Source organism: Cydia strobilella, chromosome 12, assembly GCF_947568885.1.
Source record: "Cydia strobilella chromosome 12, ilCydStro3.1, whole genome shotgun sequence".
In the NCBI taxonomy this organism is placed as follows: domain Eukaryota; kingdom Metazoa; phylum Arthropoda; class Insecta; order Lepidoptera; family Tortricidae; genus Cydia; species Cydia strobilella.
The window spans coordinates 9,841,782-9,855,615 of NC_086052.1; the positions used below are offsets into that span (position 1 = coordinate 9,841,782).

At 34.0% G+C, this 13,834-nt stretch overlaps 1 protein-coding gene across 1 annotated transcript in view; it reads right to left on the bottom strand.

The window, feature by feature from the left end:
- Nucleotides 1–6,076: 6,076 nt before the first annotated feature.
- The window catches only part of LOC134746084 (transducin beta-like protein 2), an 87,813-nt gene continuing 80,055 nt past the window's right edge, over nucleotides 6,077–13,834 (bottom strand). Inside the window, exon 6 of the mRNA XM_063680322.1 lies at nucleotides 6,077–7,855. Within this exon, the coding sequence (XP_063536392.1) occupies nucleotides 7,641–7,855 (215 nt within the window). The 3' untranslated portion in view covers nucleotides 6,077–7,640. The remainder of the gene's footprint in view (nucleotides 7,856–13,834) is intronic.

Here is a 13,834-nt window from a genome sequence, read left to right on the forward strand (position 1 = left end):
TTTGCCTGACCAACTAATAGTAGTTTATGTGACTGCTACATAATGAAAGGCATCAAAATATGAGTGTGGGTTTATGAAACGAATGAAATGAGTTTCATAAAAGAATCACACGATTATTTTAATGCCTAATTGTGTACAGTTACATACACTGCCTTATCTACATCCATATCATAAGCTAAAGCAAAACAAATTATTTTATATAATACCTACAAACCTACTAAACGTCAAATTCAGAGCCAAACTAGAGTTGGGGCCCGGCCGACTGCCATATCGATCCATATCAAGAAAGAAACATGTGAGACTTGTCAAAATTGTTTGTCATTTCGACTGATATTAGAATAGAGGTCAAATCAAATTTCTTTGTTTCTCAGAGATGTTTTAAATTTGAATGTGATCGGTTATCGATAACGTGAAGTAAAAATTACGATTCAATTACAGATAAAGGTTTGTTAATATAGGTCATTAGCTTATCGCTTCTGAACATTATAAGGGAAGTTATGATATGAAGTAGATAAAATGTATTAAGGTTTGTACTGTAATCTTTGTCGGCTATAGCCGACTGTGGCGGTCAAAGGGCTAAACGCTCAAAAGGCAAAGTATAAACCGAAGTTTTATAACGGTCATTTTTTCTTTATAATTTAAGCGCAACGTCCCCGATGCCCGAATTATTATGATTAAATTAGCTGTAACTATCACCCAATACCTACATGTGTCGATTTCGTCAAGAGAAAGAAAAGCCGTGCTGTAAATGACAATACGAAGTCATATTTTGACTTGTAATACGTGATATTAATGTAATGCATTTAATAAACACCGAATTATACAGTCTTTCAAAAATAATTTTGTGACCGACATGTTTTCATTATCCTTTATGTTGCATTATTTCTTTGATGCATCAGGAATCAGACAGATGTGAACGCAACCATATTAAATGTATGAAACCGATACCCGTCACAACACAACACAACACGACAGACAAATGTGAATGCGGCTTTATTGTTGATTTACATGATATTATGCTTTTCTTTCTAATTAACATGCAATTGTCGCATACTCATTGTGTAGTCTACGTGCAATATGGTAATATGTAATATTTGTTTAGCTGAAACTTATGACACACTTAAGTACCGAATTGTTTGAGCGACAACTCACAAATGTTGCATATTTGCTTTAGTTGTGTATAAATTAATTTCAATAATGTATTGAGACAACTTTTGTTGATTGGCGTTTTTATTTATTCGTTTTATAATGCAAAACATGTTTTTTTCTCAATAACTAAAGAGAACATGCATATCGAAAGATCTGGTTAAGTAAACATGATAAAGGCAAGAGTTGTCACAGCTTTTTGAAATATCATTCAAATTGTAACAATAAGTAATGTATTTACAATATGAGGCTTTTATCTGTAACTAGATTAAGTCAAAATATTCATAATAACAACATTTAATAGCGATTCTTGGCAGAAGTTCAATCATAATATAAAACAATAATATCAACACCCAGTAGGATTTTCAAATTTGCTGTTAGAAATTGTGATTGATTTGTACAAAAGTTACTGTATACGGCTCAATAATTTTGAATCATTTTAGTTAATTATATTGCTAGTTTTTGGGCGTAATGTTAGTATGTACAAGGTACCTTGATGACACAAGTTAATTATAGGTACACAAGAGCTGTTAAAATGGCAGATAAGTAACCCCATTTTCAATGCTTTTGAGTACCTATCTAAATTGTCATACCCCTTTTCAATGCACTTGTATGCGTATTTAAGTACCTTGACCACCTCATATTTGTCAAGGTGAATACATTTGCAACCCAAAACTACATAGTACTTAAATAAATTTGAATGACCGTAATAATGTTAAATAGCACGTGTGGCTTGCTTTCTCGCTGCCTACATTAACTCGGTGTGTGTTGGCCCAAACTATTCAGATGATTCTATTCTAACAAAGCAAATTATAAAACAACCAATTACAATATGATCAACTTTCTTTAGCTACAGTGGACGTCAAAAACATGTATTAATTATTCGCCCTATAACTTGTTATAAGCCCCAAATTCCCTTGGGAATATGGTGCAAAAGTGTTTGCATACTTTCGACGTCGCCAGCATTTTGTCACTGATCGATGATCAATCGTCGTGAATTGCTTTGTGATGAATTATGATAACTCGCTTATTATCTTGAAGTGTATAAAGTAAGGTCTAGTCTCAAATAGTGATCACACTAAATTTCCTTCTAAATAATGTTTATGGTGAAGTGTTTTTTGTCTTAATCTGTTTAATGAGACATGTAATACAGACAGGGCACACTGTATCTGTTTTTAGTTAGGTATTAGGGAAATGAAGGTTAGCACCCTACTGAAATAACTTATAGGTTAAGATTCCTCATGATACCGCCTGAAAATTGGAAAATGTCTAAGATACCTTTTCTCCGAGTCACCCATAAGTGCCATGTGCCCTCTAGCTTATACAATACATCTACTGTGTACGTAGTCGATGGTAATAGGCAGCCAGTAAAAGTTTACATACTACAGAATTTAAATATCAAAATACCTATCCTTTATTGCAAAATATGTCCGATATTTGTGGCAGAAAGGTATTAAACAGGGCAAAAAACTGGTACATTCTTGGACTAAAATAAGGATGCGACCAATTAAGCATACCTAAACAGAAATATGTGTAGGTACACGTATATATATTTCTTTATGACCTGTATGTACTCGTTTTCCTTGCTCGAGAGTATAGATACTGCATACCTGACCTGTTTTAAGTGAAAGTGAAAAGTAACAATTCAGTCTCAAAATATTTAGGGATTGATTACTTATGTTATGTTATGAGATTCACATAACATAAGTAATCAATCCCTAAATACGAAAACCAAACGGAGCACTGTATGAAAAGTGAATGAAAATATCTAAAGATATTATTTTTGTACTAAATGATTTAAAGTTCCTTTGTTTCTCTCTGTCCATTGTTATCTACTGCTAAATAATGTTACAATAGAACGTGATAGGCTGTAGTTTCAGGAAGTATTTTTCGTATTACGGCTACTATACCACTAATAATAATACAAGTCATCTTGTACATGTATAATATGTATGTATATTTGTTATAACTTGATAATGTACACTTGAGTGTTCGTCAAATTTAACGCGGGAGCAAGCTCGAGTTTCTATGCAAGTAACGGCAAACAGTGTCAGAATAACACTGACTATTATTAGGCAAAGATTTATTATTATTATTTGTAATGCAGGCAGGCAGTTTAAACAACTGATAATGCCTGTATCCAGAGTCATAAACCAAGTTCTCAGTGTTGAGTAGAATTTGCTTTGTGCTTATCTAATTTATTCTTAAACTCATTGACACTTTGGGCCGCTACTACATCCCCTGGGAGTTTGTTCCAAGCGTTGACCACTCTGTTGCTAAAGAAGTGTCTATGAGGATTATTTATAGGATTTATTACAGTTTTGAATGATTCACGGTTAGTTTCACTAGACATATTGACCGGGATATGAACCGTGATTACCTTTTGTATTGTTTTCGAGCTCCCGATATTTCGACCCCGTGAACAAGATGCATGTATTAACTGCGTCGAAATATCGGGTGCTCGAAAACAATACAAAAGGTAATCACGGTCCATATCCCGGTCAATATAAGTAAAGATTTATTAATTCTGTAAAATGAGGAAAATCTAAGACAATATCGTGCTTCGAATTTGAGATGACGCTGTACGGCTCCGTACATTATGCGGTAACTTTGGTTGTCAAAATTTGACGTTTGACAGTTCAGTGACCAGATAACTTAGGATGCTGTACCTACGGCGCCACCTGTTTGACTGTCAAACTAGCGGGCACTTTTTCATCCTAGATTTCAATCAATAACTCTGCATTATAGACATTCTATGAATTCTGACAAGAACAGAATAATTTGAGTATTAATTACGTTAAAAGAAGGTGTTACTCTCGATAATCGTTGAAACGACGGTGTGACTTCAAAAATTCTTAGTGCAACCAATAAAATAATATCTTCATTATAAAATATGCATTTAAAATACGTTATTTTGTTGTTACTAAAGGTGTGTAATGTTTGATATACTTTTTTCGTGCTTAGTTAAATTATTAAAATCTCATTCAATGCAATAGTGTAGGTAGACATATATATTATTTAATGTTAACTGATCATCCTTTATTATTTGATATCCTTTATTGAGACTTGTTTTTTTTTTTACATTGGAAATTGCATAACGTATGAGTATGGAACAGTCAAAGTAGTCTGAACCCTAAATTAGTCAACACAGACCTTACACTTAATGTAATATTTGACCAAATTTTTTTTGCACGGCATAGCCTCTTGCTGAATTGTTCGGGTCATGTCAAATGATTTAACATAAATATATCAAACGTCCAACACCTAAATGAGTTTATTTCTATTGGCTCCTTCACAGTTCTAGACTTGGTTAGTCGATAATTCAGATCAAAGTTAAAAGTTATAGAATTACGAAGTTAATGCACCGAATAGCATAGAGGTGGTGTGAAGGGGCTAAACTTAGTGCATCCGTCACAAATGCATCTGCCACTGCCTTGTAACTCACGTGCATTTTTAGAAATATTCAAAACGTTGGTCCTCTTAACCTTTTGTCCGCCACAGTCGGCTGTGGCCGTCATCGGAGTCTTGCCAAGGACGCCAACACGCCAACGACGGCTACAGCCGACAGCTTCGCCAATACAATAGGGACTTACGTAAAGATCAATTTCGCTTAAATAATCGCGATCGCCTGGCGATGGCGTCCGGGGCACGGCATATTCCTTCGCCGTCTGGAGTTCATAAGGTTAATAGATATCACAATATACACTTAATTTTAAGGCGAAATAGATCAAAAATGTTATTACGATAATCTTAATATAAATACAGTTTCAACCGCAGATTGGTACAAAATAAAAGATTTAACAGAAGCATATGAAGATAAGAATAGTTATTTTTATGCCATAGCCAAACCTAGGTATTTAGATTGGTAGTGAAGAGTACTTGTTAATTTAAAAAATGAGAACTATTTTGGCATCAAGAATATTTTCTAATTATTAAAATTTAAGGAATTGAGTAAACGCACTGTTTATAATTGTAATATCAAAGCTCTTTGTGTTCGTCAAAAGCTGTGAAACTGTACTTAATTTGCAAATCACGAAGTATCTCAGTATACTTGTTGTCACTTTTGTGAGAGATGATGACGTTAATAAATCCTGTAAAGGTATATACTGTGTTTTCTTTTCTACATTTTAGAGTAGGTGCCTACACATTTACAGTACTTAATCATCATATCATCAATTCATCAACGTATGTATAAACAGGACAAGTGCGGACAGCGGAGTCTTAGTAATAGGGTCCCGTTTTTACCCTTTGGGTACGGAACTAAACTTTCCAGTACATTGTTATGAATTATGAACATTAAGTACCTACCTATTTTTCGTCTACTGGTTCTTGCCGCATCGGGGATATTAAATCAAATCGTGTATTCAACTTTATCAGACATGCGAAGTCGAACATAGCATTGTGGCAGCAGGCGCCATGTATTTTACTTTATTGACAATCCCCATCGCAAAATGGTAGTTAACTAATGGATTTATGTATTTAATTCAAATAAAAATCAATGCATTATAAGAATTACTTTATTGAGAAAATAGAAAAATCAACTCGTATCTTCATAATGGCGCATTCAGGACTGTCGAGATGAAAGTATAATATAAATGCAATCTGAACTGACCCCATGATTGAGCCTCGGGTCACAAGAATAAATGACAAACATGTGTGTTGTTAATAATACAATACTTTATAATATTGTAGTCTTAAAATATTATTTCAAACAGTAAAAATCAGAAAGAGTACCTACTATACTAACCCGAACGCTACTAAAATAAGTTGTCGCTTTAAAAATATTCAATATAGGTATATTCAAAAATCATGTGAGGGGTTTTAGTACATAGTTAAGCTACAATTCACTTAATATGATACATGTGTAAAAATAAACATGTCACACATTTATACAGGTAAGAGGTAAGCTTCGTTACACAATTAAATCTAGTACCCATTTAATCAACTTTTTAGCGTCATTTGTTGCCACGGTTACGTTCTCCTGGACAAACCTTAAAACCCTTATTTTATGGTATTTAACTTTTTGGACGCCAATGACCGATATATCGGCACCGCAGGTCTAACGCCAAAGACTGATTAATCGGCCACAGACCACAGAACAACATAGACCCACGTACATGTGCATAAAGTTCAATTTCAGTTTTGACACTTCGGTGACGTGGCGTCCGAGTGACAGCTTTTGTGTTTGACACGGCGTCGAAAAGGTTAAAAACTTAAAACCAAACATGCATTTTTGGGGTTGTGTGTTTGCTAATGAAACATGCTTAGTAAAGCATGTTTGTAGAACGCGATATCATGATATGATATATCATTTCTTCTCCTCTGGACACCGGGCCAAAATAACTACACAAAAAATTTATCCACCCTTAAATATTTTTAATTGATTTTAATCATATATCTGCTTTTTCATGCACAGTAATCGTGCATTGATAAAACTATACAACCGTGAAATTTGGGTGTAATACTCATTTAACGTAATAATAAGTCAATTCGCAAATACAAACATGATATTTATTAGACATTTGCACGCTAATTGAGAAATTAGAGTAGGTATTTTTGGTCTTATATTATAGAAACAACAATTTTATCTAAAAATAGTTGTAGTCTGCCAAAATACTTATAACTTTACAGTACTTAAAACAAATAAAAAATAAGTGTTATATTGGAACTTTTTTATAACTTATACGTACGACAAGGACTGTCAGAGATAAATGTAGACAAAAAATACAAAATTAGTTTTATTTCAATACATTAGTTTAAAATATGTGTCGGTTGTACATAAAGGACCATCTCGCTGACCACAAGACTTATAACCGTAACTGTCTGCATTAAACAAGTTCAAGTCAAGTCATTATTTAGTCTGTATAAAATTTAATTGTAACTTCAAATAACAATATGATGCTTCCCGTTTGCATTTTACTCCATTTTGAAATCGCTGCACATTACACATCGTTTACAAAATAAAGCAGTTCAAGATGTTAAAATAATTGCTTAACGTTTTCGAAAAAATAAAAATAAACATATACATATTACTCCCAATAAGTACAAAATATATAAAATGCAATTGAGATCATACGTATCAATACATTTGCACAATACTTACTCCACTTTTCACTAAAAACTAAAAATAATTATATAAAAAAATACTTTTTGTGACAATAAATGCAATATAGAAAGAGAATTGGGTAGTTATTCCAATTGCTTACTAGCACTGGCGAGTTGACTGCTCAGGCACACTAAAACACTCCGCACGGTTGGTTCTAACTTCTAAGGCCCAATTTAACTCGAGAAAGTGTGACGTAGTTATATACCATACCTTTTTCTACTTATAGCACCTAAGTGGCACAGTCGCGGCAGAACTAAACTGTCAAATTTTACCATTCGTCTTGTCGCCAACCTTCCGACACTTTCTCAAGTAAAATTGGGTACCGTGGCATCCGAATCGCCTGATGCTCGTTAGCAATGGCACACAAGGGCGATATGGCAAAGCCGAGCTACTTCCCAAACTTGGCAAGCGTTTTCTTGCATTCTTGTATTGTTTTATTTAACCGTTCCGTAGTAGCCGACGTCTGCCTCGTGGCCAGCAGCCGCGTGCAGCTGTCTACCGTAGTCTGATACCCGCATACGTTGTGGAGTATCCTCACCACTTTTTCACCGCAGACGAATAGGTATTTCCCGCTCGCGTCGAATCTCATGTGATTAATTAGACCTGCAACAGAAATATTAACCTTAACTCGTATTAAAGCATATCTGGCGTTTAGTCCATGGTTTTTCAATGTAATAAAATTTGTAATGCTTGGCTAGAAATTAGCGATTATGAAAAGGCAATAAATGTAATTGAAAGTACTACTTTATAGAGGCGATTGCCATTCATTGATTGGTTTTACGTCTTTTACAATGTCATAAGACGCATTTTAAGGTGCAACTAAGTAGCTCGTATTCATGCACCTATGTAAATACTATTGTACATACAAAGGACAGGTCAAAATTAAAATAAAAACAAAATAAATACACTATACAAAGGCGAACTAATCCACAAAAGGGATGTCTTCCAATTAACCTCCAGCTAGTTCAGTTATTTATTCGGGAGAACAATTAAGATAAAATATGACACCAAAATTTTAGTGTTTAAATTTTTAACCTTTCTTCCCAGTTAACTTTGGGTATGTGTATAAAAAAAATTACCCATACAAAATCTAACGAAATTCTAGATCCAAAACAGACACATTTAAAGAAAAAAACCCATTACGTCTGCTGCCGCTAAATCAACGTACTGTTCATCATAGCCTAAAAATGTATGTTATGACATAGTTTACGAGCAAGTGCGATGAAAACACCTGTGTGGGTCTCTTTTGTTTCATGATCTCCAAAGGACATGACAGAAACATAACAAGGCGAAGATAATCCGTTAGCAATATTCAAATAAGCAACTTTCGCTTGGCAGCTAAAAGACATTAGGCCAACTGTGTCGTTCAACGGTTTCTTCAATTCTCAATCGACCAATGGCGTTCTGGCCAAAATCTTATCGAAGATATGACCGTTTTTGGATGAATTTCGGCAACACCGAAAGACGAAACCATCGTAAAATGTTTAAACCATTAGGCATTAGGTAGCCGTTAAGCATCCATAGTTTTATGTAGGCATAGGCATGGCAAAAATAATGTAGTAGGTACGAATCGAAGAAGATTTACATATTTGTGTTGGTGACGCTACAAGTAGGTATATTTGCATCCAGAATTAGATTGTGTACTAAAGAACCTAATCAACGTACATATGTGGGCGTGTGTTTCATGAAATTAACCCGCTCGAAGATTTGTACCATATTTTATCTTAAATTGATGTATGATTAAAAGTTATTAAATAAACCAAAATATTGCTAAAAAAAAAGGTAAAATGTAGGAGGTTTTTTTTTTATATCGTTAAAGAGAAATATTATCCAGACAATTTTTGGGTAGCACAGATATTTAAACAAATTCATCGGAATTAAAAAGGAGTTGCAAAAAATGTTTAACAATAAATATGTAGCCTTAGGCTAACTGAAACGAACGGTATATATTTACCATAGTTTCCATTCTATAATAGTAGTATACTTCATCTGTTTTCACACGGTTGGCGTTTATCAATACAATACAAATAATCACAGGTTGTTGTCACAAAGGACCCAGGCAACGGTTAAACGTAATAATATACTATAATAAGGTAGCCAAGAGAACCATCAAAATATCAAAGGTATTTAACAGGCATTTAAAATTCTAAGGCGACCAAAATGATAACTATAAGTACAGACATTTGTATAAATAGACTACGTGACTAGACAATGTTACTACTAATTTTGTCCCCTATTAAAACAATACAAAAGCACAAGCTAATAGAACGCAAAACAATTATCATAAAAACTATAATGTGGGCTCGTATGTGTACTAATTGCAAACACTGAGGACGGCTTTATGCCCTTCCGTCCGGCAAGGCAAGGACGTCTTTATTTGTCCTTATTGTATACCCGACACGTCCTGGCCGTCTCTTTTCAATCGCTAGTATCGCTACCCGAATGCTTGGAAATCGAGTGGGAGCTCCATTGTAACGTGACCTCCGAGATACGAGTAATCTCTTCTTTTTCATCTCGTCATTGGTACTGAGGTTCACGGCCACATGTAGACCAGTCAGTGCCGGCAAACGCGATCTAACTTCTTACTCTATTGTCAAACCGAGTAGGTAAGGTGCATGAGGGTAACTTCGAAAGCGGGAATGATTTGGAAAATGGCAAACATCTATAAAATTAGAAGCATTTCGTATTTTAGCAACACTTACGCTTCTTCATACTCTTCTTCATTTTGCATACTGTTGCTACAGTTGAAAATGTTTCTAGTTTAGTTAACCCGCTTTCGAGATTACCCACCTTATGTAGGTATGTACATGTGTCATTTGGCCTAAAATAATCAGCTTCTCCATGTTATGCCTTGGAAACTACCCAATGTGCCCGGCTTGAAGCTCAGAACTTTAACAGAGAGTTCATCGCAAGTTGTGGAGATGTAAGTGAGTGATGAATTTATACTGGTTTGCCGAAGCCTGCGACTCGCCATTGTTCATAAGCGATTGTAATATTACCCCTGATAACATAGGATGTGATATCGACGTCGGCGTAGGTATAGATAAAGGAGCCTTGACTGCCCGCTCAATAAATACAGTCTTCCTATAGCCTCGAGAGTTAAAAATACATACAAACGTTATTGATTTTGGCCGGGGCTTCGACTGGAACTGAGTTAATTGGTTAATAATTTACTTAGGAAAATTTTATGGGAAAAATCCGATACAAGTACAAATACAAAATACGAATACATATAGTTTATTTTTGGTTTAATACACTTTACATGAAAGGCTGGAGTCTCCCATTAAGTAAAACAATACAAGTCTTCGTCATAATTTTGTTGGCGACATCGTATATGATGCGCATGGAAATGAGTTATCTATATTAAAAACCTGATCTGTTGGATTTATTCTGTTTTTTATTTCTAATGAACACAATTATTTATAACGAATCAGTTTTATAAGGTGGCACCACTCAGCAAAGTCTCAAACCTATAAATACTCAAAGGATTAACACCGCAGGTAATTAGTTAAATTATTATGTTTACTTGTTAGTTATAGAGCTAAAACTAATGTGATTTACACAACTTTGGGAACAAAGCAAATAATTTGATTTGTGTTTTTTATGTAGTCTCACTACTACAGGGTGTTTGGTAACAGGATGCAAAGCTTAAAGTAGGTGATAGTTTAGGCCATTCAAAACATTTTAAGGCATATATGTCTTAGACAATTTTTTTTTTATTTTTTTTTATTTAAGTTTTAGCATTTGCTGATACGATAGCTACAGCCGTGCTTGATAGCTTAAATGAAAGGGCAAAAGGGCAATAGCCAGCCAAGCATGTTTCTAAAATGGTTTGAATAACCAAGGCTATTTTAGTTTTTTTTTAATATCCTATGAAAACACTTAATTTTTTTTTTTTTGGTTAAAATGTTCTGAATGGCCTAAACTATCACCTACTTTCGGCTTTGCATCCTGTTACCAAACACCCTGTATATATAATATTAAAGATATAATATTATATGTCAAATATTAAAGAAAAAGTGAAGAAGCCGTCCAGTGGTGAAGGCCGGAGGAACGAACTGACGTCTTTAGGTATCCGGGCTAACGCCATGAACCCCTAGGCAACCTCGCCACTGGCGTACTGACGACAGGACGACACTTTTTCTTTAATATATGAAATCTATTTCAGTTTATAATATGTTGTGTACAGTGTAGGTACATGACAACAATATTATTGAGAAACGCAACCTTGTATAGAAATTAGAAACTTTCAGACCTTAATAATTTATCGTTAAGGGAATTGATCAATACCACGCGATAGTCCGAGTGCAAGCAATAACATAGATGACCTACAACAGGATTATACCTATCTGCGATATTTATAGTAAAGGATGCGACCCAATGCTTTTCTAATAAATTAGCATATGGTTTATTTATGACTTCCTACATTTTCAGGGTTGCAGGTAATTACAAAGTAATCAGTAATAATGACATGAAGGTAGCAGGCAATGCAACAGTCCTGCACTTTCTACTTGTTACATTAATTTATATTCAAAATCCAAGCATATATGGATGCTGATAAGCAATAATGTGTCAACCCACAAAACTGCAAAAATGAGATTTTAATGCCATATTGTAGCTGGTCCGCTCTACTTTACTTTGCAAAAATGAAATTTATAACTATTCCAAAAGAAGGAAAAAAGGTTAACACCAATCCGTTAACACGTGTCTGTTTTGCATTAATGCGTCTAGTACCTTAACTTATTCCAGTAATGGACAGAACGCATACTAAAATCTCCTGTGACGTGACGTGACGCATTATTGCGGAAATCCCATTCCATTAGTTCTGTTTTACCAGAAGCGCTCTGAAGGTAAGTGCAAGTTTTGCACGTTTGCATTTAGTGCACAAATCTATTAATTGTTGCACTTTTCAAGAGATAAATACTAATGCTAATCGAAATAAGGTATTTATAAAGCGTAATCACACTAGATTTTAAGGGTTTAATTTTTTAGGTAAGTTTGCCGAAATAAATTAAACAAAACCGCTAAATGCTGTAGTTTTTCTTAGCAATTCATTTTAAATGCCAAGTTCAACAATTTGAATTTACGCATATTCGTAAAATAATGTTATTTTAATAATTATAATGAATTTAAATTACTTGCTAGACTTGAATCATTCTTGCAAATCGAAAAACATATCATATCAATGCATTATGAGGCTTGATTGATTATTGCAAAACAAAATTTATATTGAGTTAGTATTTAACAACAACAAGTTATGTGCTATAACATGTGGATTATAAGTTCAAATGCAGATTTACACAATAAGCAAAACTGTGTTAAGTATAATGACACGTTCTTGAGAAAGTTTCACGTCATAATGCAATTCGCAATAAACAAAAGCGGATTATTACGATATAATTAAATTTATTTTGAATAATATAATTATAAATCATGTCATCAATCAGTATTTGTCGTATTTAAACTGACAAATACAACAGTTTGAACTACGAAATAATCTTTAGACGCCATTTTCTCAAAATGGTGCTTATGTGGGTTAACACATTATTGCTTATCAGCATCCATATACATGATCGTTACCGATATAATTTGTTCTGGCCGTCGTGAACGGTGCTCGCGCTGTTAGTGCTTTTGAATGTCGCGCGAGTGACTAAAAAACAAGTGATTCTAAACTGTAAAATTATTTAACGTTAGTATGTCTCACAACAGTTTAAATTCGATTTTTTGGTATTTCCTAAAAAACGTTTGTTTTAACGTCTACGGGTTTTTTGACTTGTCAAAGAACCAGATCGTCTATCATTTCTAATCCACTACATAATCTACATAAATAAATAACAAAAACCTTGTGTTCATGACCTCAAATTCTGAATATGACAGCTGTAGTATATTGTAATTTTCTGACTGCTAGCTAAAATGTGATATAGGTACTTAGTTTTATTTATTAAGGTTCGATACTGTAATCTATATGCAAAAACTGCGCCTATAATATTCATCGCCACGCGAGTAATGTAAATATTTAAAAAACTTATAATTAAAGTAGTATATTTTTGGCGTGCGAGGTCGTGTGTGCTGTGCTCGCCTGCTCGGTGCTCGAACTGCGGTTCTCTATACTTACTACGTAACGATCTCGATCTCATACACAGATTTACGAGAGTGGTTAGTTTTTTTATTTTTATTTTTTTATTTACTAGATAAATCACAAATTTTACATGGTAATTAATAAAAAGTATCGTTAAACCAGAATGGTTTGTCTCGATACTCCATTCCGCAGTACTTACATAATCCAATATACAATACGATACTTAGGTACACATCCAGTTTACCTATTGAGATAAATTATAAGGTGCTTCGTATTCATACTTCAGATTTGACTATTTCATATAATTTAAACATCATTAATTTTATTCAGGATAATCGTAATAGTTAAGATACATGAGAGTTAATAAAAATACCTAAATCGGAAACAAACTTGACATTTACATTTTGCTGCAATAATCAAGGGGCTCATGTGCTGCCCCCTAAAGTTCATGCATCATGTTCCCTATATCAATTTGTAAGAACTAATACAATTAGCAGAATTAG